Source organism: Corvus hawaiiensis, chromosome 8, assembly GCF_020740725.1.
Source record: "Corvus hawaiiensis isolate bCorHaw1 chromosome 8, bCorHaw1.pri.cur, whole genome shotgun sequence".
Lineage (NCBI taxonomy): Eukaryota > Metazoa > Chordata > Aves > Passeriformes > Corvidae > Corvus > Corvus hawaiiensis.
The window spans coordinates 19741011-19764979 of record NC_063220.1 but is presented as its reverse complement, the minus strand read 5'-3'; the positions used below and the strand labels follow the sequence as shown (position 1 = coordinate 19764979).

Below are 23969 nucleotides of genomic sequence, written 5' to 3'. Positions count from 1 at the left end.
AGAGTGTAATTACTTTTCTGTGTGCACAAGAGTGTTGTGTTGCCGAAGTGTGAAGGTCTTATGTACGCTGTGTTTGAACGTGCAGACATGTGAACAGTCTGAGTGCTCTGACGTCTGTCAGTACTCGATTACATCTATTCCCTTTTCTCCTGCATCGATCCTGGTTTTTTGCCTGTCATATAGTTATTTTTCTCACCTCAAACCTGAGACCAAATCTGAGTCCCTCCAACAACAAAATTCGCACCCTAACAGCCGGGGGAGGAAATGGGGGAGGGCGAGGAGGGGATGGTTCGCTAGTGCGAAATCGATTCTGCTGCTGCCCAGCCTTCTTCGAGGGCAGGGATCAGACCGAGTCGGGGCCACAGGGGCCGCGGAGAGCAGCGCTGCCCAGCCGAGTAAAGAACCGCCCGGCAAATTTAGCCGCTCCCTCGGGCTACCGACGGGGAGGGAGCCGGGGGAGTGGGTGCAAGGGAATCCTTCCTCCCGCGCTCAGCGGCTCGCGGCTGTGAGCTCGGCTTGGCAGAAAATGACGGCAGCCTTTCGGCTCAGAGCTCTAATGCCCTGGCAAGGCTGGAGGTCATCTACACCCGGTAGGGGTGTTCGAGAGACACGGGAAACCCCGGCTCCTCAGCCCATTACCCCTCCAGCCTGAACAGCACCCAAAGCTTGTGGCAGTGCCGGGCTGCTCGGCGGGAGCTCAGGTGCTCTCGCAGCAGCGCTCCCCCGACCCCCGGCTGCCCCCGGGCCAGGCGGCGGGCACACGCTGCGGCCCTGCGGCAGCGAGCCCCGGCACAGATCCGCGCACCCGCTGCTCGCTGCGGGCGCTGGCGGAACGGGCAGCTGTTTTCGGTCCCACTGCCCAGAACTGAGCTCGGAAGTCACGGCGGAGCCGGGGAGTGCCCGCTGGACCGGGCCGGGGACTGGCGGGCTATGCCCACGGATTCCGCTGCTGGCAGGGGACTGGAGAAGGCTGGATCTACCCTGACCGAGGAATGATTAGGCCGTCCTCGCTGTTGGAAGGGGTTTTATAGGGCCGTAAAGATGCGACTGGGCCGCGAGCTGCGGGGTTGCTCTTACCTGTTTATGGAGGAGACGCTGGGGACCGTGTCGTTGTCGCAGATGCCCTCGGCCAATAGCCTGTCCCGGATCTCCCAGGCGAACATTGTCGGGTTTTGTCTCTTGTACTCGGCGATTTTATCCACTACTTTGGGGGTGGCCACTTTGGGTTTGGAGCCTCCGATCACGCCGGGCTTGATGCTTCCCGTCTCGTAATACCTGCACAAAAGACGGTCAGTGACCTGCCGTGTCAGGAATGGCTCCGCCGTCCTCGAACACTCAGAGCCCGACTGCCCCCCAGAGCGTCCCGCGGCCCCCTGCCCCGTGCCCCACCTCGGCTTCGGCCCGCGGGTACGCGGCGTCGGGCCGCGGCCGCTCGGGAGGTGCATGTCGCGGCTCCGCGAGGCACCAGGCGGCCTGACCTGGGGCTAAGGCAATCCCTTCGCCTCTCTAGGGCTCGCTCTCCGTTTTGGGGTTTTTTTTCCCCCTTTTTTTTTTCCCTTTTTTTTTTTTTTTTTTTTTTGTGTGTGTGTGCGTGTGTGTGTGCTAGAAGTGAGGGGCGCTGCCTCCCCCTTCCCCGGCTTTATGTGCACACACTTCTTTTAGGCCATGGGGTCGGGAAATAAAACAGAAACCTTCCCCGTCGTTCGGAGGTGAAGCCCGCCGAACGCGGGATCGGGCCGGGCGGCCGGGGAGGGGGCGTGGGGAACGAGCAGTGGCGGGCTCGCATTCCCCCGCCGGGATCTCCCAGCCGGCCGCTCCCGACTCGGGGCGCTGGCCGGGCTGCGGGTGCAAGAGAGCGGTTTATCCCGGCCTGGCGTCCCTCTAAAGCGGGTGCTCGTACAGGGCACCTCCAGCCCACTCCCCGCTGGCCATTAGCTCTGCTGCCGGCAGCGTTTCTGTCCTGGCCTTCGCCAGGCACAGCAGCGCGCATACCGTACGCACCCGGCGGCTGGGGCTCTGCCGCCCGCTCACACCGCTCCGCATTCAAACGGCAGGGCCAGGGCTCCGGGTCTCCCCGAGTAACCCCTAGGGATATTGCACACCGCATTTGGCGATGACCGGTTACCGCGGGCATTTATTTATTTATTTATTTTCCCCGTTGTTTGTTTATTTACCCATGTATTTGGTAAGGCTGCTTACGGATTGTTGTGAGAGGTTTTTTTTTGTTGTTGCTGGATTGGGGTTTTTTGGTCATTCTTTCGTTTTCTTTCTCCCATCCCTTCTCTTTCCCGCCCTCCCGCCCACCCTTCTCAAATTATTTTGTCTTCCCAGGAGTTTTCAAACACTGCCGGTGAGAGAAGGGGGGAGGCGGGGGAGAAACACGTCCTTGCCAGCTGGAGGAGGGGGCCCTGCTCAGCCGCGGGTCCCCACTGTGCGAAGGTGCTGGGGCCGCTCGGGGTCGTGGCGGGGAGAGCCCGGTGCCGCGGGAAGGGCGGAAGGTCATACTGGAGCGGGGAAGGGATGCAACGTTGCAGTCTCAGGGGAGGGGAAGGAGCTGCCTCTTTCCTTACCTGCCCAGGATCTTGCTGACACAACCGTGGCTGACCCGCAGCTGCCTGGAAATGTCACAGGGTCGCACCCCCTGGTGAGCCAGCTCCACTATCCTTTGTCTCACCACGTCAGGTAGGGGCCTGCCGTTCACAAACACCCCCCCGAGCTGGTTCACACCCCCGTGCCCTGCTGGGGAAAGAGAAATAAAAAAAAACACAACAACCCACGCACACCAGAAACACACCGTTAGTCGTGGATTCTTTACCACTCGTACTGCAAAATCTCCGGTCATTACAGATGGATGGAGGTGATGGCGGGGGGTCGAGAGTGGGGGACAGGACGTGGGGAAGCGAGAGAAGATAAAAAGGGGGAAGGCGAGAAAGAAGAAGGAAAAAAGAGGGAGAATAAGAAAATGAGAGAGATAACAAGAAAGAAAAGGATGAGGAAATATAAAGAGAGAAAGAAAAGAAAAAATGGAAGCAGAAAGAAAAAGAAAAAGAAAAAGAAAAAAGAAAGAAAGAAAGAAAGAAAGAAAGAAAGAAAGCTAGATAGATGGAAGAGAAAAAGAAAAAAGATGAAAGATGGAAAGAGAAGGCAGAGTGAATTTTCCCGAACCGGGGGAAGACTGTCCTCCACCTTCCCGTACGCCACTTTCCCTCCCCGAGCCGCTCTCCTCCTGCGGTCCCGACCGGGATGACGGAGCGGTGGATTCTCAGGGCCATTGTGATGGGCCGAAGATGGAAACAGCGCCCGCGCCCGCTCCTCTCCCCAGAGCAGGGTAGCAATGCACTCCCAAACTCCAGAGCTCGACCTCTTAGAGGCTCCGGGCAGACTCTGCCGCAGACCCCCTTCTCTTTACTCCTGGGCTTTTTCTCTCATTTTCTTTCCAGGATTTTCTATCACGTTGTCAATTACAGTTCCTCGCGAACTCCGCCCTCCCTCACCCCGCGGCATGTCCCCCATGCAAGCAGTCCTATACCGTTATTTTGGGATGCGAGTTGAAAAGACTCACAGAGAAAAAGAGAAAGGGAAAGAAATGGAGTGAGAGAGAGAGAAAGAAAATATTTTGAGACCCGCGGCTGGTGCTCCTTTACAGGCGGACCCTCTCTCTCATTAGCTTTCGATCTTTACAGGAAAAATTTTCCAGGAAAAAAAAAATTAACAGACTCGTACGGTTCCGGGTTTTTGTTCCACCACAAAAACCTAATTCAGGGAGACTTTAAGTTATCTGTTTTCATCTGTTCCCCCCTTTCCAGGCAAAAGCCCGCTCTCTCTCAGATAGGACTGCTAGGATCTCTTCCCCCCCCCCCCCCCCCCCCCCCCCCGATCTGTCTTTCTCCATTTCTAGAAATAACTTGGGGGAAAAAAAAAATAACTATGCACCTGCTAAGCGTGGGCACGAGAAACGGAGTGACAGGGATAAAGGGAAATATCTCCTTTTGGGACGCGACTAGACAGTTGGTCGTGAATCCAACGTCTACGTTAGAGCCGAGAGCAGCTCGCCTTTGCCCGGGCATGGGGAGATGCCCACTCGCAGGCGGTACAGCTTCACTGGCGCTGCTACCTGAGCGTCTCTGTCTCCGGAATATCCAGCTGATATAGCTGTGGAGTGCACTCTGTATTAAAGCTTTCTTTTCATACAACCCTAACCCTCTGTATTTTCCTCGCCAAGAGATCTTAGTTCGTTTTGCAGTTTGCTGAAAAATGATCTGTTTGTATTTTCGTTGAGGGTTTTTTTCTCTCCTGCTTCTGACACTGACTTATTGGCTCTGAACTTAGTGGAAACTCTCATTGCCCTGCGATCGATCCGAGTCCTTTCGCACAAATAGAGTTTTTTCCATCTCCCCCACCCCTTCAGTAACACCTTCACACATCCCCTCCCAGCCCCATCGGCCGGGGCGCCGGCTGGCTTTCTCGTCGTTCCCCGGTGAACCGGGGTTATTTTTTGCATTCTTTTGTTAGTATTTTTAAAAACATATTTAGGGTTTCAGAGGGGACGGGGGATATTTATCTTCCTCTACTAAAACCCGCGGGTATATATTGTTGTGTTCTTCCTTCATTTGTTCAGAACCCCTTCTGCACATGTTGCCTCTAAAGTTACAGGATAGCAATTTCTTCGGCAACTCCATGATAAATAATTCAAAGCACCTATTATAACTCGCATTACAAAGTATTAAAAGGCAGCAGATGCAAAAAGATTAAAAATTAATAATTCAAATTATTGCAGTCCGGGTATTTTTCACACGAGTTTGTTTTGCTCTGCCCCATGGTTTTCTAAGATTCTTTCTATCGGAGCCGTCAGATATTTACGTGTATTTTTCTGCTTGTAAGTGCCGGCATCTGTATCCGCACAGACCCAGTCGTGCCGCTGTCGTACCAATCGTGTGTTGCTGTCTGTCTGTCTGTGTGTCAGGAGCCTGCGCCCGCATCTGTTTTAATTGCTTAATAATATCCAGGTCTGTAGCTCCAGAAATACATTTTAGCCAACGAATCAAATGTTGGTGGGGTTTTTTTGTTTTGTTCTGGGTTTGGTTTTTTTGTTTTTTTTTTTTTTTCTTTCCCCTAATCGGAAGCCAAAAATTGGTCAGGAATCTCTCTGGAGTTTTTAAAAAATCAGCGACAGTGAAATGCCTCTTTCGAGGCATTTTGGATCATACTGGAGCCAGAATTACTGACATCGCATCTGAAAACAGGTCGCACCGCTGAAAACTAAAAATAATGTCTAATGCACGGACTGTTTGCTGTTAAAGCTCTTCGGAAATTAAACCTCACATTTTAAGCAATGTATTCTGGAAATCAATTATTAGGAAACAAAAAGGCAGTTACCTACATCTGCGTTTGGGGATTTAGTAATGGGTTTATATTTCTGCCCCTTCCTTCTCAAGGCAAAATCGGGATTTTTTAAACTTCAAGCATTTACATTTTCTATCTTTTCGATGTGTGTTTTATGCAGCGGGCAGGGCGTGTCCTCAAAAGTTTCGGTGTCAAAAGTTACAAATTGCTCTTAATTATTCATTTCCTGACTCAACATACTCTCAATCTCGGCTTTCTATTTGTATTTTTTCTTCTTCAGTTTAAATATCGGAATTATTTTCTCTCCTGTGGTTAAATTAAAATCACTGGAGATTCCTGGTTACAGTCCCTGGTAAAGGGGGCTTTTCGCTTTCCTTCGTCCCCCTCTTAAGAAAGCCTTTTAAAATTGAAAATAAAGCACGAATGCCCTTTCCTCTGTGCCAGGAATGTACTTAAAATTCACACCGGGTATCTGGTAAATAAACCAGGAGGGATCGTGGCTTCTTGGGAGTCTCCAAAGCCACTTCGTCTCCCAACCATACAATTGTCCTATTTTTCCCGCAGTCCAACCTTTCGCCAAACCAAAACGACTCACGGAACAGCCACCGACTAACCCGCCATTAATTTGAAACTGGCGTCTTCCCTCCTGCCACTAAAATCCAAAGTCAAAGCAAACAGCATCGGACCGCGGGGAAATCTGGGGGGTTAAAGCCGCGGAGGGTTGCGGGGAGTCCCGGCCCGGCTGGGCACGGGCAGAGAAAGGGCCCGTCCCGGGGACTGACACGAGTCCGAATAAACTCCTGTTGTCTGAGGGACGATGGGGAAAGTGTTTTTGCGGAGGATAGAGCTGGTTCAGAGGGGCCTTTCTTTGGCACACACAGGGCACGCAGCACAGGCACAGCCGCACACAGTCCCCTGCCCTCGGACTGGGGGTCCTGGCCCCCGCCCCAGTGCCGGCACGGAGCTCTGCTCCCCTCGGCTCCAGGGCTGCCCGGCATCCTCGCTCTGCTGGTCTGGCCGGCAGTATCCGTCCTGCCTTCTGAACGCCTCTCTAAGCCGTTTATCGGCCAGGGTGGAAAGGTGGACCTGAAGGAGGATCAGGTGAGGAAGGATGGTTGGGGAAGGAAGAATGAAGGGATGAGAAAGGGACAGCAGCGGAAGGAGCCGGGCTCCAGTACTCACGGTGCATTGCTGAGAAGGGGTCTGCTTTGCAGTGCATATCCATGGGGAGGCAAAGGAATGGGAAGAAATCGGCTGAAGCCGCCGTGTCGCCTCTAAAACTCAACTTCAAGACTTAGGGGAGAAAAAAATTTAAAAAAAAAAAAAAAGGAAAACAAAACAAAACAAAAAAGCACACGAGGAGAGGAGAGGAGGGGAGCGGCAGGATGCGCTGGGCCCCCTGCCCGGCAGAGCGGGCAGCGAAGTACTTTCCGGGGGGCGGGAGGGTTGCGCCGGCCTTGGGGGAGTCAGCAGAGTCCGTGGGAGCGAGGGACTGGCGGCGCCGGGGGGCAGGTGGGTGTCATGGCTGGGAGGGCTCAGAGCATCCCCGGCGGCGGGGAGGGGGTGCCGGAGCAAGGTGCGGCCGGCGGCCAGGCGGCAGAAGGCGCAGGAGGACGCGGCTCTCCCTCCTCCTCCTCCCGCGGTCCGGGGCTAGTTCATTTAAGTTCAAAGCAGAGTAGCAATCCCCGGGAAAGCGGCGAGCGGCGGGCGGGCGCGACCCCTCCTCTCGGCCGGGCGGCGGATCCGGCGCCCGGCGGACTTTCGCCCGAGGTGGGAAGTGCTTGCGAGAAGCCGGGGCCGGAGACTGGAGCCTCCGCTCCCGGTGTGTGTCTCTCTAAAAGCCGCAGCGCCCTCAGCCCCCCGCCCGCCTCCCCGGAGATGGATGACTTGTCAGACAAAGGCAATAGATTCCGACACTCTCTGATTCGCCAGCGCGCCGAGCCGAGCGCGGCCAGGAGAGGAGAGGAGAGGGGAGAGGAGAGAAGAGGAGAGGAGAGAGAGGAGGGCCGGGCCGGCGGCGCTCGGCGCGGGGGGGGCCGTTGCCTGCGGGACCCGGCGGCGGGGGAGCCCCGGCCGCGCGCTCCGGAGCGCCCCGGGCCCTGCGTGTGCGGGGCGGCGGCGCCCCTGCCCGGCCCGCGGGAACGGACGTGAGCCCCGCTTTGTTGTCACTTGCGGCTCAGGATCCTTAACTCCCTTATTTAACACAAGCACACACGCCTTGCTAGTTTCATCTCCCTTCTCACGCTCCGCTTTTTTGTACCGGAGACTTTACTCGGGGTAAAGCGGCACAGGAGGGGGATTCGATACACATCAAGGCTCCCGTGGTGTGCGGCTTAGTGTGGGAGAAAGAAAGAAAGGAGGTGAGGGAGAGAGAAGAAGGAAAAGAAAAAGGAGAGAGACAGCCAGAGGAGAGAGAGATCAAGAGGGGAATGTATAAAGAAGGGAAAAAAAAAAAGAAAAATAAATAGAAGCCAGACAGACCGAGAGAAAGAAAGAAAGAACGAGACAGAGAGAGAACGAAGGAGCAAGCGAGCTTCTTGCACCTCTTTAAACTGAGAGATAGGGCCCGTTTCAGTCATTGCAAAGTTTTCCCTCACACGCATTTGGGGAATATAACAGCAAATCCAATCTCACACTTTCCCCATCTCTGCTGCGTCTTTTTTTTTTTTTTCTTTTTCTTTTTCTTTTTTTTTAATGCTAGCGTGGGATTTTAAAATTATTTCACTAATAAGTCTACTGCCAAAAGACATGGCTTTGACCTAGCAGAGCAATATAGAGCAAGTAAGAAACACCTTCTTAGCGTAATAACCAGAGGCAAAAAGGGAAGACAGAAATTTCTATGAGCTCAATTTTGACTTTCAGACTTGAGAGTTTACCATCAACTGAAATGTACTTCCTTCTCTTTTCCTCCTTCATCCTTCCCCATCCCTCTGCTTATCTGTCACAAAACAGCCCCCCCCCCTTTTTTTTCTAACCGCTTTAAGTAAAGAATGTCTGAGAGATCTTTATGAAATATTTTCCACTGTCTCATAAATCATTTTGGCACTTCAGCTGATGTTTTATCTTTCTCTCTCCCCTCTGTCTTTCCCTTGTGTGTAAAAAAAGGATGATTTGGAAAATAAAATTTTTTTGTTACACCACCGGGGTTACATAGAAGTGAGTCCTCGGTGACTGCGGGGCTGCGCTGAGGACAGGCGCGGAGGGCACGGCTGAGGCGGCCCTGCCCGTTCCTGGCAGCAACTCCTGCACAGGGCGAATTTTCCGCGGGAGTGGGGGCTCTGCGCTGCCCGCTCAGGACCGGTGATCGCTGCCGCCCGCCTGGCGAAGGCAAAGGCACTGCTCCGTCCCTCCCGGGGAACTGCCGCCTCACGCCAAGCTGAGGGCGGCCACTGCTTTCCGCGGGCTGCCCCGCTGCCGGACCAGGGTGCCCGGCTCACCGTGGACGCGCCGTGGCTCTGACTCGCCGGCCGCAGCTCGCCCTCCCGCGCGGGGCCCGCAGCGCCTCCCGCCCACCCGCCGGGTCCCTTATCAGCGTTCCCGCCTCGGGCTCCGGGCACGGCCGCGGCGGGGCCGCCCCGCGCGGGGGCGGAGGGGGCGGCCGGGGCTCAGGTGCGGGCGGCGGCGCTCCCCACCGCGGCCTCTAGATGGAGCCCTCCGGTCGCTTGGCAGAGCGGGGAAGGGCCGGCGGCGGGCCCGGGCCGCCGCGATCCCGCCGGGATCCCCGGCACGGCCCGGCACGGCCCGGCACGGCCCGCGTGTATCTGTTGGTGGGACAACGGTGGCTGTCGAGCCCCCCGGCAGCAGAGTCTCCTGTTCGCGGCGGGGCCGGGAGCCTGCTTATCGCCGCTGCCGGGAGCCCCTCCCGCCACTCGGCGCCTCCCGCGTTGCCCGTGGCTGGAAATGGCCCTGTTACAACTCTCCCTCACTGACCGGTCTAGGTCACTTCTCGTCTTCCAGAAGCCACCCCTGCTCTTCCTCCCTTCCGCCCCAGGCAGCCCCCATTGCCCCGCGCCCTTGGGGGCGCGCTTAGGCACACAGCCGAGCCCGAAGGCAGAGCGGGAGATGCGGGCGGGAGCCCCCGGCAATGCCCGGTGGAAGGGAACTCCCTGCGCCTGCACTAACACTTGGTGAGTTCATGGACCCTCTCTCAGAGATGCTCTGAGCCTTTGTAGCTGCCGATTGTACGGTGAGGAGATAACAGCTTGGTGGTGGGCTGGGGCAGCCGGCGAATCCCGAATCTCCCGATAATGTATTTTGCCTTAGTTTCCTGACTGTTTTCCCATATCACTGAGAAGAAAGACAGGAATAACAGACTCGAGAAATACACAAAATGAGCACTCTGCGACACGAAGCCTGAATCCCACGGCACGGAGGTAACCCGAGAAAACCGGGGAACCCTGAGCCTGGTAGAACAAGACAGCTTCCGAAGGGAAGGGAAGGGAAGGGAAGGGAAGGGAAGGGAAGGGAAGGGAAGGGAAGGGAAGGGAAGGGAAGGGAAGGGAAGGGAAGGGAAGGGAAGGGAAGGGAAGGGAAGACTGTCTGCTAGCTGTCCCCTTCCCTCCACCACACATACCACAATATCACCTGGTGCCCCTTCCCACACCAGACTTCCTGGAAGTATTGCTTTGTCAACGTTTAAATCCACTGAACAGTTTCTGCCTACCCAAATTAAAAATACCGGCCTGCCCGCACGCCCCCGGGCACTGCTGTGTGTCCCGAGGAACCGGGCAAGGCCAAGACCACGGTCCTCTTTCTACTCCCATAGTTTCACACCTATTCCACTTCACGAGCCCTGGGTACTTATTCCCCTGCCCCACTTTAGATTAATCTTTTCTTTTCTTTTCTTTTTCCTTTCTTTGCTTTCCTTTTCCTTTTTTCTCTCCTGCTTTTATTTCTTTTTCTCAAAGAGGATCTGAGGATCTCCCCCTTCTTCTTTAACCCAGCCTTCCCCCCCCCCGCCCTCAAGCTAGAAACATTTACACTTCAGAAGAGGCGGCCGCCTCCCTGCGGAAATTTTAAGAAAAATAAACTTTTGGGGTGAGTTGATAGTAGTGATAGCCATCTTTCGATCTGCTTCATTAGCCGGCTTTGTCCAGCTGATCAAGTCGAAATCTTCTGCATTGATCCTGTTTCCCACCCTTGGTTCCAATACACATAACCTCGAGGGCCCTGTCAGGTTCCCTCCGAAGTCCTTTCAGTTCTGCCGTGCTGCCTTGGCTTCGCTAACTTGCCGCCTCGCCTTGTCCCTGGCAGCCAGGTTCTACAGACACTGCTCTCGGAAGCTGCTCCCCCTGCTCCGCTGCCCACTTGGGAAGGGCGCTATGCTCAGGAACAATAGGGGTCGGGCAGCGAGGGGAGCCCCTCGGAGAGCTCAGGCCTGGAGTAAAAGGTTGTGCCTGTGATCGCAGTCGGCTCCAGAGCCAGCACTTGCACCCACGTTGGTTCCCTGTTTTCTGTGGGTTGTCTGTAGCCAGTTACGCTGGAAAACAGCTAAACGCGACCTATGGCCATAGGATGCAGGAGGGCATGCTGCGGAGGTACGACATCTGTACGACATGGAGATGCTGCTAAGTTCTCGGCTCCACACCCTGCCTGTCTTCTTCCCCTTGTCAAGTGTGCAAACACTTACAGCCTAAATGTTGGTAGTTTGGAGATGGTTTAGCTCAACCCTTAATGTTCTCAGCACCATATTTATGAATTCACAGAATAAATCTATGCTGACCTTTTATGTGTATTTTTCTGATACATAGTTTCTGTGTCAACTAATTTAACCTCTCGTGAGAAAGTCAGTGGCAAAATCCCTGTCTGTGAAAAGATGAAGAGGGAAAAAATTATAAAAAGGCCCCACAAAGATGCGAGCATTTAACAGAAGGAGTCGGCATGTGTGTGAGCATCAGAGGGATCTTCAAGGAAGGGGACGCTTTGATAAAACATTCCCGGACGACTTTTGGGGTGCTTTGTCTGAGGACAGGATGATTTCTGGCCTGAGATTTCTCCCCGCCTCTCGCCAACAAGCGCCCAGATGAAAGGGGTATCCACACTTTCTCTGTAGCGGTGCTGTGGTCTGATCATCCCGGAGGGGAGCGGGCAATGGGGCAGGGCGGAGGTGCCGAGCAGTAGCATGGGGATATGGAAACAGGATCGAAGCTGTGTGAGAGGATTCCCGAGGGCCGCGTAGGGCCGGGTAGGGCCCAGCAGGGCTAAGGGAGGCAGCCAGCGTCCATCTGCTCCTCCCCGTTCCCCCAGCCGCTCTGCCCAGGACACCCGAGATTGCTCTTGGTGGCCGAGTTCAACAAATAAACATAGAGTTAGGTTTTAAACGAACAGTTAATAAGAAAGAGGGCGCGAAAAGAATAAAAGACCCCCATCCTTCCCCTCCCCCTGTGTCTCCGAGCCCCTCTTCCCCTCTCCCTCTCTCTCCCCCTCTAAGCACCTCTGGTCACGTTGGAGGATGAGTTTTTGGAGAGCTTCTGGTACAATATGGAGCACCACGGGCTGCAATTTCACACTCCACAGCACATTCCCCCTAAAGCTACTTTCTTTTTTTCCCATCTAAGACCCCCTCATGTCTCCCCCTCTCTCTTTCTCTAGCTCTTTTGTGAGCCATGGGTGGGTTGCATGTCTGGGGGATGCCGGGGCCGCGAGGAGGCCGGCGGCCGGGCCCTGCCAGCGGGGCGGGTGCGTGTGTGCACCGGGGGGGCTGCGCTCCCCCCTCTCTCTGCCTGCTGCTGGCTTTTCCCTTCTCTGCATTTGTTTGCCCTGAATGGTAATAGCCCACGTGTGCTGCTCTTTATTCAGTCACCGACACTTTAACCTCTCCTCTTTACAAGAGAGCGTTTGCCACAAAAACGAGACAAGCCGAAGACCTTTTGCAGCCTCATTGAGGAAAAAAAAAAAAAAAGGAATAAAAAGGAAAGGAGAAAAAAAAAAAGAAAGAAAGAAAGAGTGAAGGGGGGGGAGAGCCAACAATGTGAAGAGACACTTCTGCAACAAAGCCGCCTCTTAGCGCACCGGGGCGGCCGGAGCTGGGGCGAGTCTCCAAGCCTCCCGGGCCACAGACATATGGGAACAGGGGCGGCCTCAGCACAGGCCGCCCCAGCCTGCCCCCTCTCACCCTAAGCAAGAAGGCAGGGAGGGGGCACACGGCTCCCAGCACCGAGCTGGGGTCTCGGTCCATCCCTGCCCCCGAACCTCGCACCCAGTGCGGACTGGAGGAGCCCCCGCTGCAAGCGGGGTCCCCAGACCTGTCTCCCGTCGAGGCGGCCTCCGCGGGCCGGCTTCGCCCACTCGCCACAAAATTCCTGCCACCGATCTCTCCTTTTGTCTGTCTCACAGTCCCAGAGCCCCTCCGGTCGTCTGCCTGCTCATTTCTTTGCCCCGGAGCGGAGGAGCGGGCTGAGGGCAGGGGGGTTTCGTGCTGCTCCTCTGACCCAAAAACGAACTGGCCCAGATGTGAGCCCTGCCTCTTTCGTGATAGGAGACTGTGCCACTGGCAAGGCCCTGCTGTCTCTTGCCTTTGCCCTGGGCTGCCGCTGGGGTAGAGGGGTGGGAGCCCCCCTCTATTGCCTCCTCCCCCCCACGCTGGAGATGTCTTTTTTTTTTTGTCCTCTAATTTCTCCATAAAACTCCCGATGAGTGAATTAGACGCTTATTAAAGTCTCCTTTTAATCAGCAGTAGTGGGAGATCCTCCCTCTATCTGCCCGTCCAAGGTTAGTTTGCCTCAGGGCGATTTGCAAATGTTAGGATTTACAGTTATCACACGCAAAAACATTTATATAACCCCTAACTATAATACACCCATAAAAACGGGGAGGCAGCGAAAACTGCTGCGGATCAGCGAAAAACCCTATGGCTTGCCCATTAAAGTCCCCGGAAAGGGTAATTCCAGCAGTCAGAGGGGCCAAAGTGTGGTAATGACTGCCTGGGATTCACATCTCCAAAAATGATCGCACAAAGAGACCCACCGGGGAGAGGGGCGACCCCTTCGCTCCACTCCCTCCGCAGGGCTGGCGGGGGAAGTTGGAAGCAGACTTCTTCACACATGCCTTAGAAAGCCATAGATATGCCTCGAGACTGACTTCCTTCCTTCCTTCCTTCCTTCCTTCCTTCCGAATTCCTTCCTTCCTTCCTTCCGAATTCCTTCCTTATTCCTTCCTTCCTTCCGAATTCCTTCCTTCCTTCCGAATTCCTTCCTTCCTTCCTTCCTTCCTTCCTTCCTTCCTTCCTTCCTTCCGAATTCCTTCCTTCCGAATTCCTTCCTTCCGAATTCCTTCCTTCCTTCCGAATTCCTTCCTTCCTTCCGAATTCCTTCCTTCCTTCCTTCCTTCCTTCCTTCCTTCCGAATTCCTTCCTTCCTTCCTTCCTTCCTTCCTTCCTGCCTTCCTTCCTTCCTTCCCATATTCTTTTCCTTCCCAGCCAAGCTGAGCCCGAACAATTTCTATACACACAAGAATCCACCTCCCCGGAGAAAGTTGCTGCGTTTCTGGCAGCACTTCCCAAGCCCTGTTGTGAGCCCTGCCTCTGCCCCCCGCTTCCCTCCGCCACGGACGGCTCTCCGGTCCGATGGGATGCGCCGGGAGCTGGGTCGGGGAAGGCAGGCTCGTTTCCACCGCTAAACAAAGGCTGGAAACGCACCAACAAAGGACCTGGCGCGGCCCCTCCGCCCCGTGCGAGAGCCGCAGGTGAGGGCTGGGGCTTGCCCGGCCGGGCGCGGGGGGTCCTGCTTGCGGAGCAGTGCTTGAATCGGCGGCGGGGGGGAAGACGCGAGTCTGCAGGGCTTCAGGAGAAAGTGGTCGTAAGTTGGTGGGGAAACTTTCTTCCCCCTTCCCCTCTTTGTGGGAAAGCCGGGAAAACGGGCGAATTTAGCTCTCTCTCCTCCTGTGCCATTCGCAAAGAGGGGCTCGCTCCTTCCCTTCCCGTGGCTGAGAGCCGCCAAAGCTCAAGTTAGGCGCCTAATTAAAAAAAGTGGCAGGAAGACTCATGCCTCTTTAACATCAGCTGTTAATGGCCTCGGAGTTTACTGCCTCTGAGGAGGAAGACACAGAGGGAGAGGCAGAGGAATGAAGTGTGCGGGGAAACGGAGGTGCTGAAAGAAGTGGGGGGGCGGGGGGGTGTCTCTCAGCGTAGTGGAGGAAGAGAAAGAGAGATTAAAGGAAAGGTGGGGGAAATGGAGAATTCTAACTTATAGAGAGGAGCTGGAAGGTGAAGGGGGCGGGGAAGGACTGAACTGTGAGCCGACACCAAATCCTTCCAGTTTCCCTGGCTGCCTCATCTGGGCAGCTCGGGAGTGATGCGGAGTCAGGGAGCAACTGTGCGGGCGCGGGAGAGTGGCACGCAGTGAGGAGAGAGGACGAGCGGATCCGGGATGGAGGACGGACAGAGGGAGAGGGGTTTTCCGAGCGTGAAGCGTTGTTCCCGGGTGCTTGCCTTTCCTTCTCCTCACTCGGACCCTGGTACTTTCCTCCTTTCTCTCCTCTCTGAGGTTTGCAAACCAAACGTCACCAATCAATACGAGCCCCGGCTCTGTGGGTGTGTGTGTGCGTGCGTGCGTGTGTGAGCATGGTTGTTGATCCTGACCTGCTGGACTTCAAAAATCTGCCTCTTCTGACTCCCTCCCAGCCTGTAAGTTCAGAATTACAACCTTCTACATCTATGCAAACTTTTATTTGTCGGAGAATTCCTTGCTCTAGGAGAAAGAGAAATTGTCACCATGTGAACGGCTGATTTCTGACACACGGGGCTTTACCCTCCCCCAGCGTGGGGAAAAATATCTCCCGTGGATGTCTTTAAACTGTGCACAATCCATAACTTTGGCAATGTATATGTAGTGTTATTTCTGCAAGGCAGTATTCCAGGGTTAGAGGAGGTGGTTGCATTCTGCTAAATGGATCCTTTGTGGTGAGTGCAGATTTATGCCCAGTTTTGATTTATAATTAAATTAGCTTCTAATTTGCAATATGTGTGTCTGTGTTTAAAATGTATCTAATCTGTGAAATTGAGGACCGGGGCACTTTAAATGAAAATCTACCTTTTGCCTCAAGGCTTTCTTTATGAAGGGATAGCCGGGAGGGCAGCGTGCAGCAGGAAAGTGAGGCTGTAATTTCCATTAGGAGATGTCAATCAATCTTTCTTTTCAATACATCAATTAATAAATCCGATTGGTGCTGCGGGCTGCTCCCCCTCCCCCCTCGCCCCCCGGGGCACTCTTTTTGGCCGGATGGGGAAGTGTGAGGGGAAGGCAAACTTTGGCAGGGAAGTCCCCGCAGGCAGAGCCCGACCCGACCCGCCCTCCCCCCCTCCCCTTCTCCCCCGCTCCGGCCCTGCGCGGGGCTCCGGGACCGGCTCCAGCCTCGGCGCGGCGCTGGGGGCGGCAGGCGAAGCCGGCGGGACTCCCTCCGTCGGCTCTCGGGGTTTGGCAGAACTAAATTGACACAACTTGGTGAGATACGGTCAATTTTTTTTCGCCCCCATAGTGGGGGTGTGCACACGCGGTTAGATCCGGGCCCGGGACCCCCCGTCTTAGTTGATTTATATTTAGGCTTCACTTATTTAAACGACCCTCCCCCACCGTCCCACCCCACGCAGCTCTAACCCAGGCAATAATATCATCGGTTTGATTGGTTATTTTCCAACGGAACCGCAGCCCCTAGCTTTAATTTTTCACAATTAAAAAGCAGCCGAGATGGAGGGAAACTCCTCCAGTCTGACAGCTCGCCCTAGCTCTCCCTGATGTTAGCGTATGCTCAGCACCTACAAATTACCGGGGAAATGGGGAAAGAGGGTATTTCTTTATTACTGTTTTTTTTAAACGGGCAGATACAGTTATGCCTCTAATTTAGCAATTACACCGATTCTCCTTTATTTTCAAGTGGCGCTGGTCGTTCAGCAGAATGTCACCGTGGTGGGCAGGCGGGTGGAAGCCCGAGGACAGCCCGGCGCAGGAGTGCCCAGTGCCCACTTGAGGAAAGCTGGCCCGGCGGGGACACAGGGCGTGTGTGGGGAAGGGGGACAGCGCCGGGACAGGGCGGCACTGAGGGCCTCCCGTTGTGTCTCTGCTCTTAGAGCTTCACAGTCAGGAAAACCGGACAAACAAAACTAATTCAATGTGTCGCCTCTCCCTGACAGAACACACATGTATTTTGTAGAAATCCGGCTGACTTTCCTGAACCCACGACCAATGTAAAAAAGACGCTCAGAAGGAGGGAGAACATCCTCAAACTACTCCGTTGCCATCGTCATCATCATCATGTCCGTTTGATTTAAAAACAGCACGATAGGGAGCACGCTTTTACTGAACGCTGTCTCCTCAGCTTTCTTCCCCCCCCCCCCCCCCCCCAACCACACGGCTTTGTACCCTCAGATTTGCGGGCTGCTGCTGCCGGTTTGAGTTGCTCGACACAAGCAGCGTTTTGCGTGTCTCCAGCGAGAGGGGAAATGCTGGGTGAACAGAGGGCTGCGAGCGGGAACACGGGGGCTGCGGGGCTGAACTTCGGGAAGGAATGAAGTAAAAAGAAGAGAGAGAGAATGAGAGAGTCTCCCAGGCAGCTCGATCCCATTAGCTCCGTCCTTGGGTTGCATATTTATACGGTCTAGGAGGTGAACAGATGGACTATCAATTTAATTCCATCTTCAACACCATCAGAGATTGATTTTCTACTCGCTTTTAATTTTGCCATAATTAATTAGATCATTACAACTGTTTTCTATTGATCTCCCTATTTAAACCTCAGATGCAAAGGGACTTCGGCAGATCCTTTAAAAACACAGAAGGGAAAAGGAACAGAGTGGTTTGCAAACTTTCTGAAGGTTTTTTTCAGTTTTGGCTTAGAAGATTTTTGGTGCAGAATAGCGAAAAAGCGCCTCTGTAGCCTTTTCTTTTAGGAGGCCTTTTTCGTTGCCTTCGTAATTTTCCTTTACGTTTTGGTGAATCTTTGTCATATTTATATATAGTATACAGCATATATAATAGATTTAATTGGTTCGATTATGAAAACATAAGCTTGTACGTGTATATGCATATATATATATTCACACACAACGTGTTTAATATTGAGATTTACAGAGGTGGTGCACATACATTTATATCGGGAAAACTATCGACAGAAGAGATATTGTTTTCTGAATGGCGAATATTTTTATTTGTCTCCCATACGTGTCTCTCTGTTTGTGCACTTGAATCTCTCTCTAGGTGGGGGATATTTCACCCTGCGACTCCATCAAAAATGACAAAGGAAAACCGGCGCTGCTAGCTCCGGTTCCTAGCCTCGGTTGCCGGCACCCGCCGCAGCCTTTCTTTTCCAACCTTCCCCTGCAGCAAACGACTGGCAGCCGGGGCAACAGCACGGCTCTGTGCTGGCAGCCGGTGAGGTTTGTATTTTAAACCTCTATGTCCTTTTACCTCCAAAAATCCCTAAATTAAAAGCTCTGTTTATATACTTAATTTGAGGGAACCAAACCGCGTAATTGTGCTTTTACCGCGAGCGGCAGCGCCGAGGAAAACCTCTCCGGCGGGGTTTGTTTGAAGCTTTGTTTGCAAATCATAAAATTGCTGACTGGGAGACGGGGGCGATCCGGAGACGCGTCCGTCGGCGGGGCAGGTTTGGGGTCCCAGAGGCAGCCCCCGCTCGGGGGCGGCGCAGTCCCGGCCCCCGCCCGCCGCAGCCCCGCGCTTCGGCCCCGCGGAGCCCGGGCAAGGCGCTGGGCTGCCCGAGGGGCCCGAGGCGGGCACAACGCAGATCCAGAGCCAGCACAGCGAGCAAAGTTTCCCGAGGTGGGGAGGGAATCGTTGGCGGAAGAGTTTAAGCAATGCCCTGAACTTTCTGCAGACGGGAGGGACCTCCGCGTTTGGGGCAAATCGACAAAGGCCGGTGGCAGGGGCTGGCTCGGCCGCCCGGGGCGCCTGGGGGAGGCGAGGCGGAGCGCCCGGGGCCGCTGGCGGCAGGACCGGGCCGGGAGGGAAGGGGCCGGGGCTCGGACCGGCTCTCGCTCGCGTCTGGGAGCTCCGCTGCGGGTCCTTGCGAAGCTCCCACGGTAAACACGGTGGGAACTCGGCCTTTCGAGGGGTACTGGAGCGGGCACCCGTAAGGAAAAGGGTATTTATCAGGTGAGATAGCAAGTGTTAGAGGGAGATCTGGCGAGGCGAGGAGGGTGTGTGTGGAGGAGAGCAGAGGCAGGCTGCCTCCTGCCAAAGGAGGGAGTTGGGGGTGACGGTCTCATCCCTCCCTGCTGAATATTCAGCGCCCCCCCGCCTTACCTGCTCTCCCTGAGCTCTGAGCCATGGCTCCTCTGCCTAATGGCCCGTCTCCCCGGGACGGCTGCAAGCCAGTAGATCCGCCGCGGCCTTTTCTTCGCTTTCCTCCTCCCCGCTTGGGTGTCTTGCTTTCCCCCGCTGACTTTCGAGATCTAGGCGCAACCACCCAAAACTAAACGGTTTAGATAACAACACACACACACCAGAGCACCACCACCACCACCAAAAAAAAAAAAAAAAAAATAGCCAGCCACAGAGAAAGAAATGCCGCTCTACTGAGCCGGGACAGGCTAAAAGGAGGGGAAAATAAATAACAATCAAAGCAAATGCAGCGCTGCTGCTTATAAAAGTGGAGAGGGACTCACCTGCTCCAGTCTACCAGGGCTGTGCAGCCAGGGAGGAAAGGGGCTGGGGGGGTCCCGCGGGGATCCTGCGGGAGGGGGGACAATGCCTGGACTTTGAATCTGCTTCCCCTTGCCCCCCTCCCTCAAGCTGGCTACCTGTAGGGAAGTCTTGTTGCAACAGCAGATTAATTTGTTGTCTTATTACCATAAAAATGTGCTCGGAGAGGGGCTGGCAAAGGAGAGAGGGACGCGGGACAGAGGAGGAACTTCCTCCAAGTTGAAAAGGGAGGCGGTGGGCTCAGGCTGAGGGGGGAGCGCGTCGGGGACGGGGCGGGAGATTGGTCTAGATGGTGGTGCAGCCCACCCGGGAGCTGGCAGCTCTCAGCTCGGGGGTCCGGGCAGACTCTAGGTGGGGTGGCGGGGGACGGGGATTCCACTGTTTAGTTTGGAGGCGACGGAAGGCAATCCTGTGAAGTCTGCCTCTGTGAGCGCCTAGCTTTTTGCCTCTGAGAGATTGTCTATCCATCCATCCATCCATCCATCCCTCCCTCCATTTATCTGTCCGCTAGTCTCTTTTCTTTCTCTTACCACCGCGTTTTGGTAAAGGCTTGGCGACTGAAAATAAAAAAATAATAAATAGAACAAAGCTGCGAAGAAAAGAAGAAAAATTCCCAGTGCTAAAGACATCAATGAACGAATATTTTTCTTTCTCTCTTTCTACCCCCCCTTTCTATCTCCCCATTGATTGAAAGTCTGTCTCAGCTCCAACAAGGAGTCCCAGGAAAAATGAACCATTCTGCTATCGATTCTTCATTAAAATTACATTTCTGCATTTGCTAAATTGGTTTTAAAAAGCTTCCCCTGTTATTATTGTCTTGTCAGAGCCGGCGGTGCTGGGCAAACAGTATTTAAAAGCTTGGGACCTCTCCAAGATGAGGCTGTTGGGGGTTATGTGTGTGCATGTGTTTCTTTTTCTAAAGTGTTTAGGAAAATGTTAACAACGCGGACTGGCAAAAAGCACGCCCCAGAAAAGTGGAGAATTTTGAAAATAAGGAAGGTGGAGGGAACGGTTTCCTTCATATCACTTAAAAATCATCGATTGCCTCTTCAAGCAAAGAAAAAATAAGTTTCATTTTAAGTATTAAAAAGGGACACTAAAAGTCAATAATTGCAGCAACGAGTATTTGCCTCAGACGCCGTCTCCAGCCCGGTCTGCAGCAGCCGCCAGATCTGTCTGGAGCGGTTCCTCACCTCCCTGCAGCCCGAGCCCTGCTCGCAGCCGCGCTGAAACGCTTCCTGGGTGAGATGTGTAAATAAGTCCAGCTAACCCTGACACATGCATCAGATTCCTCCGAGCTTACCCCAACAAACCCCACGGAATCCCCGTCCTCCCTCTCCAGACTGGTATGGGAGAAACCCAGAAGGGACTCTGGGAGATTTACTTTGAATTCTGCAAATCTCTCTCGAAAGAGCAGGGAAGCAGAAATGTCTTCCTGATGTGTTTATCCCCTAATCAGTTCATTAGTTATAAACAACATGACATTAGAAGTTAGGAGGCAGTTGATATTAATTTTTATTTAACTAGTTGATGTTTAATCCGTCACGCCAGACTGCTTAGAGAGAGCTGCCTGACACAAACCAGTTAGAACTTCATACACCGCGATGATCGGCCGGGCATTGGGACAAACAAAACTGCGGCGGGGGGGCGAGGAGCAAGGAAACAGAAGGGAAGGGAGCAAGGGGGAGAGGGGCAAACCCGGGAAAGAGGGGGAAAAGCAGCAAAAGAGAACGGAAATTTTCCCTTTTTCTGGATAAAAGTGTTTGTGTGAATAGGCAGAGAGAGGAAGGAGGGGGCCGAAGCATGAAAAATATCGTCAGGAGGCTGAGCCGAGTGGGCCGAGAAGGGCAGGTGCCCATGCCAGCCACCCCTGCGGGCGATGGGGCGGGTCGGCGGGCGGCCCAGGGGCTTGGGGCGGGCTTGGCGACCGGGCCGGGGCTGCCTGGGGGTCCAGCCCCTCGGGGGGCAGCAGGGGCGAGGTGCGGCTGCGCGCCGTCGGGCAGAGCAGGGGGCGCCGCCAAGAGAGTCCTCTCTTAATTAAAAGGGGCACAGGTTAATTAGCACGAGGCTGGCCGAGGGAGAGCAGCAACACATGGTGGGGCCGGGATAAACGGGAACGGGACTTTTCCCGGTTTCCCGGGGTGTAACAGTCGTCAGTGTCAGACTGCGACCCTTAAGCAAGGAGCTCAGGTGCTGCTACACATAAAAGGAGTGAACGATTATGGGTACCTTAACGGACACACATCTCTTCCAACCTTAAATCTGTGTTGAAGTATTATCTAACTCGAGTCTAGAATTACAGGCTTCCCTCTTAAAATTTCTTGTTTCTCTCTTTGCAGCAAATTGGTGCCCCACAAATGGTTCTAGAGTACTTGTTTGGCTCTACACCGTCTCTATATACGTGAATCTCTGCTCTTTACCCACCGACCCTGCCGACACGTTGGACGCCCGCCCCCGCCTTAGCTCCCGAGGGGAGCACCAAGCATTATCCCAACACCTCCCCCTTCTGTGGTGGGACCCCCGGCGTTTCTTCCCCCGCGTGAGTGCTGCTGTGCGCCCTCCGTGTGCCCTTTCGCTCAGCACTGTTCAGAATGTATGAATGCGAGCTATTATAACTATATCTGCATGTATTTCACAATTAAAACATTTCTTGGCGAGCCAGGAAAACCCTCGGCAGCAGCTCGGTGCGTTGCTTGCCCAGGACGCCTGTTCCTGCATGCGGCAGTAGCCGTGCGACTGTGACTACAGGGAAAGTGTTCTACGACACATATTTTAATATCAATTTCTGTTTTAATCAATCACCCCAAACATCTATCTGCTGGATAAAGGAAATAGTTCGCATTCCGAAGAAAATTGCCTGCTTTCCTGCAGTTAATAGTTAACTCCGGAATAGAAAGTTCCCAGGGAAATGCGGAGGCAGAGCGAGCGCGGCTCTCCCTGCTCCCAGCCAGCACCGGCCGCCGCTTCCCTCTGGCCGCGGCCGCTCGTACCACTAGGGAAAATCTCCCCGCTCCTCCGCTGCGGGATCGGGCTCTGGCTGCCTGCACCTTTTAGGAAAGAAACCAGGACGGAGTGTTTTAAGGAATAAACTCCTGATGGGGCTGTGGTGTGCAAAAGCAGGCAGACAGGCTCTTTCCCCATAGTCCGTGACAGAAAGTGGTGCAACAGGTAATAGGGCAGACACTAGCGACACGGGGAGCAGGGACGCTTTCCAATGGCGAGGGGAAATGCACATCGCTTGGCTGTTTGGCTTGAGAGCATCGTAAGGAAACGAGTGCCTTGTCCTTTGTCCAAGGTCCCCTCTCCCTTTCTGTGAGGCAGGGTGTGCTTTGAAGGGTGGAGAGGATATTAAAAAGAGGACCTGCGGAGGAACCGGCAAGGGACACGCAAGGACAGAGGCGAGGCTGGACCCCGGCCGGGGGCTTCGGCACTCGGAGGCCGCTCCCTGCGGTTCGTCCGGTCGGCAGCCGTGCACGGGCAGACCCAGCCCTTTCCCGAGAGTTTCGGGGTGACTTCAGAGGTGCGGGATGCCCGTGTTGCTGCCGCTCTGTCCCGCACTGTTGCCTTAGTGTTGGGCTGGCCACCTGGTGCTTTTTCGTGGTGATGGCGGAACGGGGGAGGACAAAGGGAGAGGTGAGAGGAGCAGAGCAAGGAATGGGCCTCTCCCCTGGTCCGGGGCCGTCCGTAGAGGCTGTGAGATGAGCAGGAGTACTTCGAGCTACCAAAGTTGCAGGGATGCTGCTGGCACGGGGAAAGGCTGCTTTTCCCGTGGCTGAGCTGGCGTCAGAGCAGCGGAGTGGGAAGGGGTTTGCGAGAAGTTTGGGGTGGGTGGGGTGAGTGCCTGGGAGGAGGTGGGTTAGGGTTGCCGTGGGATGGAACCCGCCCGGCCGCCCGCGGGCCGCAGGGACTATCGCTGCCTTCGAGTTTCTCCGGCGGGGTGTCGGGGTGCTGGCGGGGGTGGGAGGTGAGCGGGCGGGATGGAGCCAGGGTAGCTGCGCCAGACGACGTCGGTGCAGGGCTCTTGGCGTGAAGTTGCCGACCGGGACGTGGCACAGGGAGGAGTGGGCTGGGCGGGCGTCCCGGTGGCGCCCCGGCGCACGAAACCCGGCCGGCTGCGGGAAGCCGGGTCCCCCGCCAGGATCAGGCCGGGAGCTCCTGCACCGGCTCGGGGGCAGCCGGGAGGGGGGCGCAGCTCTGTTGGGTCGGGGCTCCCGGCGCCCCAGCAGCAGGGCGGCCCCGGCCCCGTTGCCGGCGGGGCGGCCGGGCCGCGCGTCCCGCCAGAGGGGGCAGTGCAGATCGGCGGTGCCGCGCACGGGGCTCCGGCCTCGGCCCGGCCAGGGGGCTGCTGCCCCAGCCCTGGAGCCGGGGAGTGTTATTCCCTCGCTGCCCTGTGATGACGTTTAGATTCAAAAGCGCTTCCCAGGATGTTTCCACGGCCCCGGCTGGTGGTCCCGGCTGGAGACGGTGGCTGGCAAAACCAGGTGAAGTCTCCCGCGGTCGGGGCTACCGCAAACCCTGCGCTGGGCTGGAGGCGGGCGGGCGGCAGTGCTCTCCCGGGAGTTGGGAAGAGTCGGTGTGATTGCTTATTCCTTCTCCAGGTAGTTCGACACAAGTTTCTATCTCAAGGAAGGGGACCCGACAGCCAGACGGCCTGCGGGCGCCCTTGTGCTTAGTGGCAGCCTGGGTCCGCAGGGGCCGGGAGGTGCCTCGGGGCTTGGGGAATCTGGAGAGTCCCAGCGTGGATTAGGATAGGAATGAAGGAGGTGGACACGTAGGCGGGGGGCTTCCGCTCGCTGTTGCCAGAACTGGAGAGAAGGAAAGGAAAAATGGAAGATCATGTAAAAACCATGAGAGACTGGGGACGCAGGGCTCGCCCTGGGCCAATGTGCAAAAGAAGGTGAAAATAAAAGAAGCATGGAACTAAGTGAGAAGATGGAAATCAGGGTGAAGGGGTAGATAGAGAGACCAACATTG

The 23969-nt window shown here is 55.1% G+C and overlaps 1 protein-coding gene across 12 annotated transcripts in view; it reads right to left on the bottom strand.

The window, feature by feature from the left end:
* PAX2 (paired box 2) overlaps positions 1-18756 on the bottom strand; it is a 103334-nt gene extending 84578 nt beyond the window's left edge. For 4 of the 12 annotated variants that reach the window (XM_048312126.1, XM_048312121.1, XM_048312129.1 and 1 more), the window contains exons 1-3: positions 6526-7133; positions 2571-2739; positions 1078-1275 (exon numbers count right to left, since the gene is read on the bottom strand). In XM_048312126.1, the coding sequence (XP_048168083.1) occupies positions 1078-1275; positions 2571-2739; positions 6526-6568 (410 nt within the window). In that variant the 5' untranslated portion in view covers positions 6569-7133. Of the gene's footprint in view, positions 1-1077; positions 1276-2570; positions 2928-6525; positions 7134-18596 lie in introns of those variants that run through there. The other 8 variants (XM_048312120.1, XM_048312119.1, XM_048312127.1 and 5 more) reach the window with 3 other exon arrangements.
* Positions 18757-23969: the final 5213 nt, after the last annotated feature.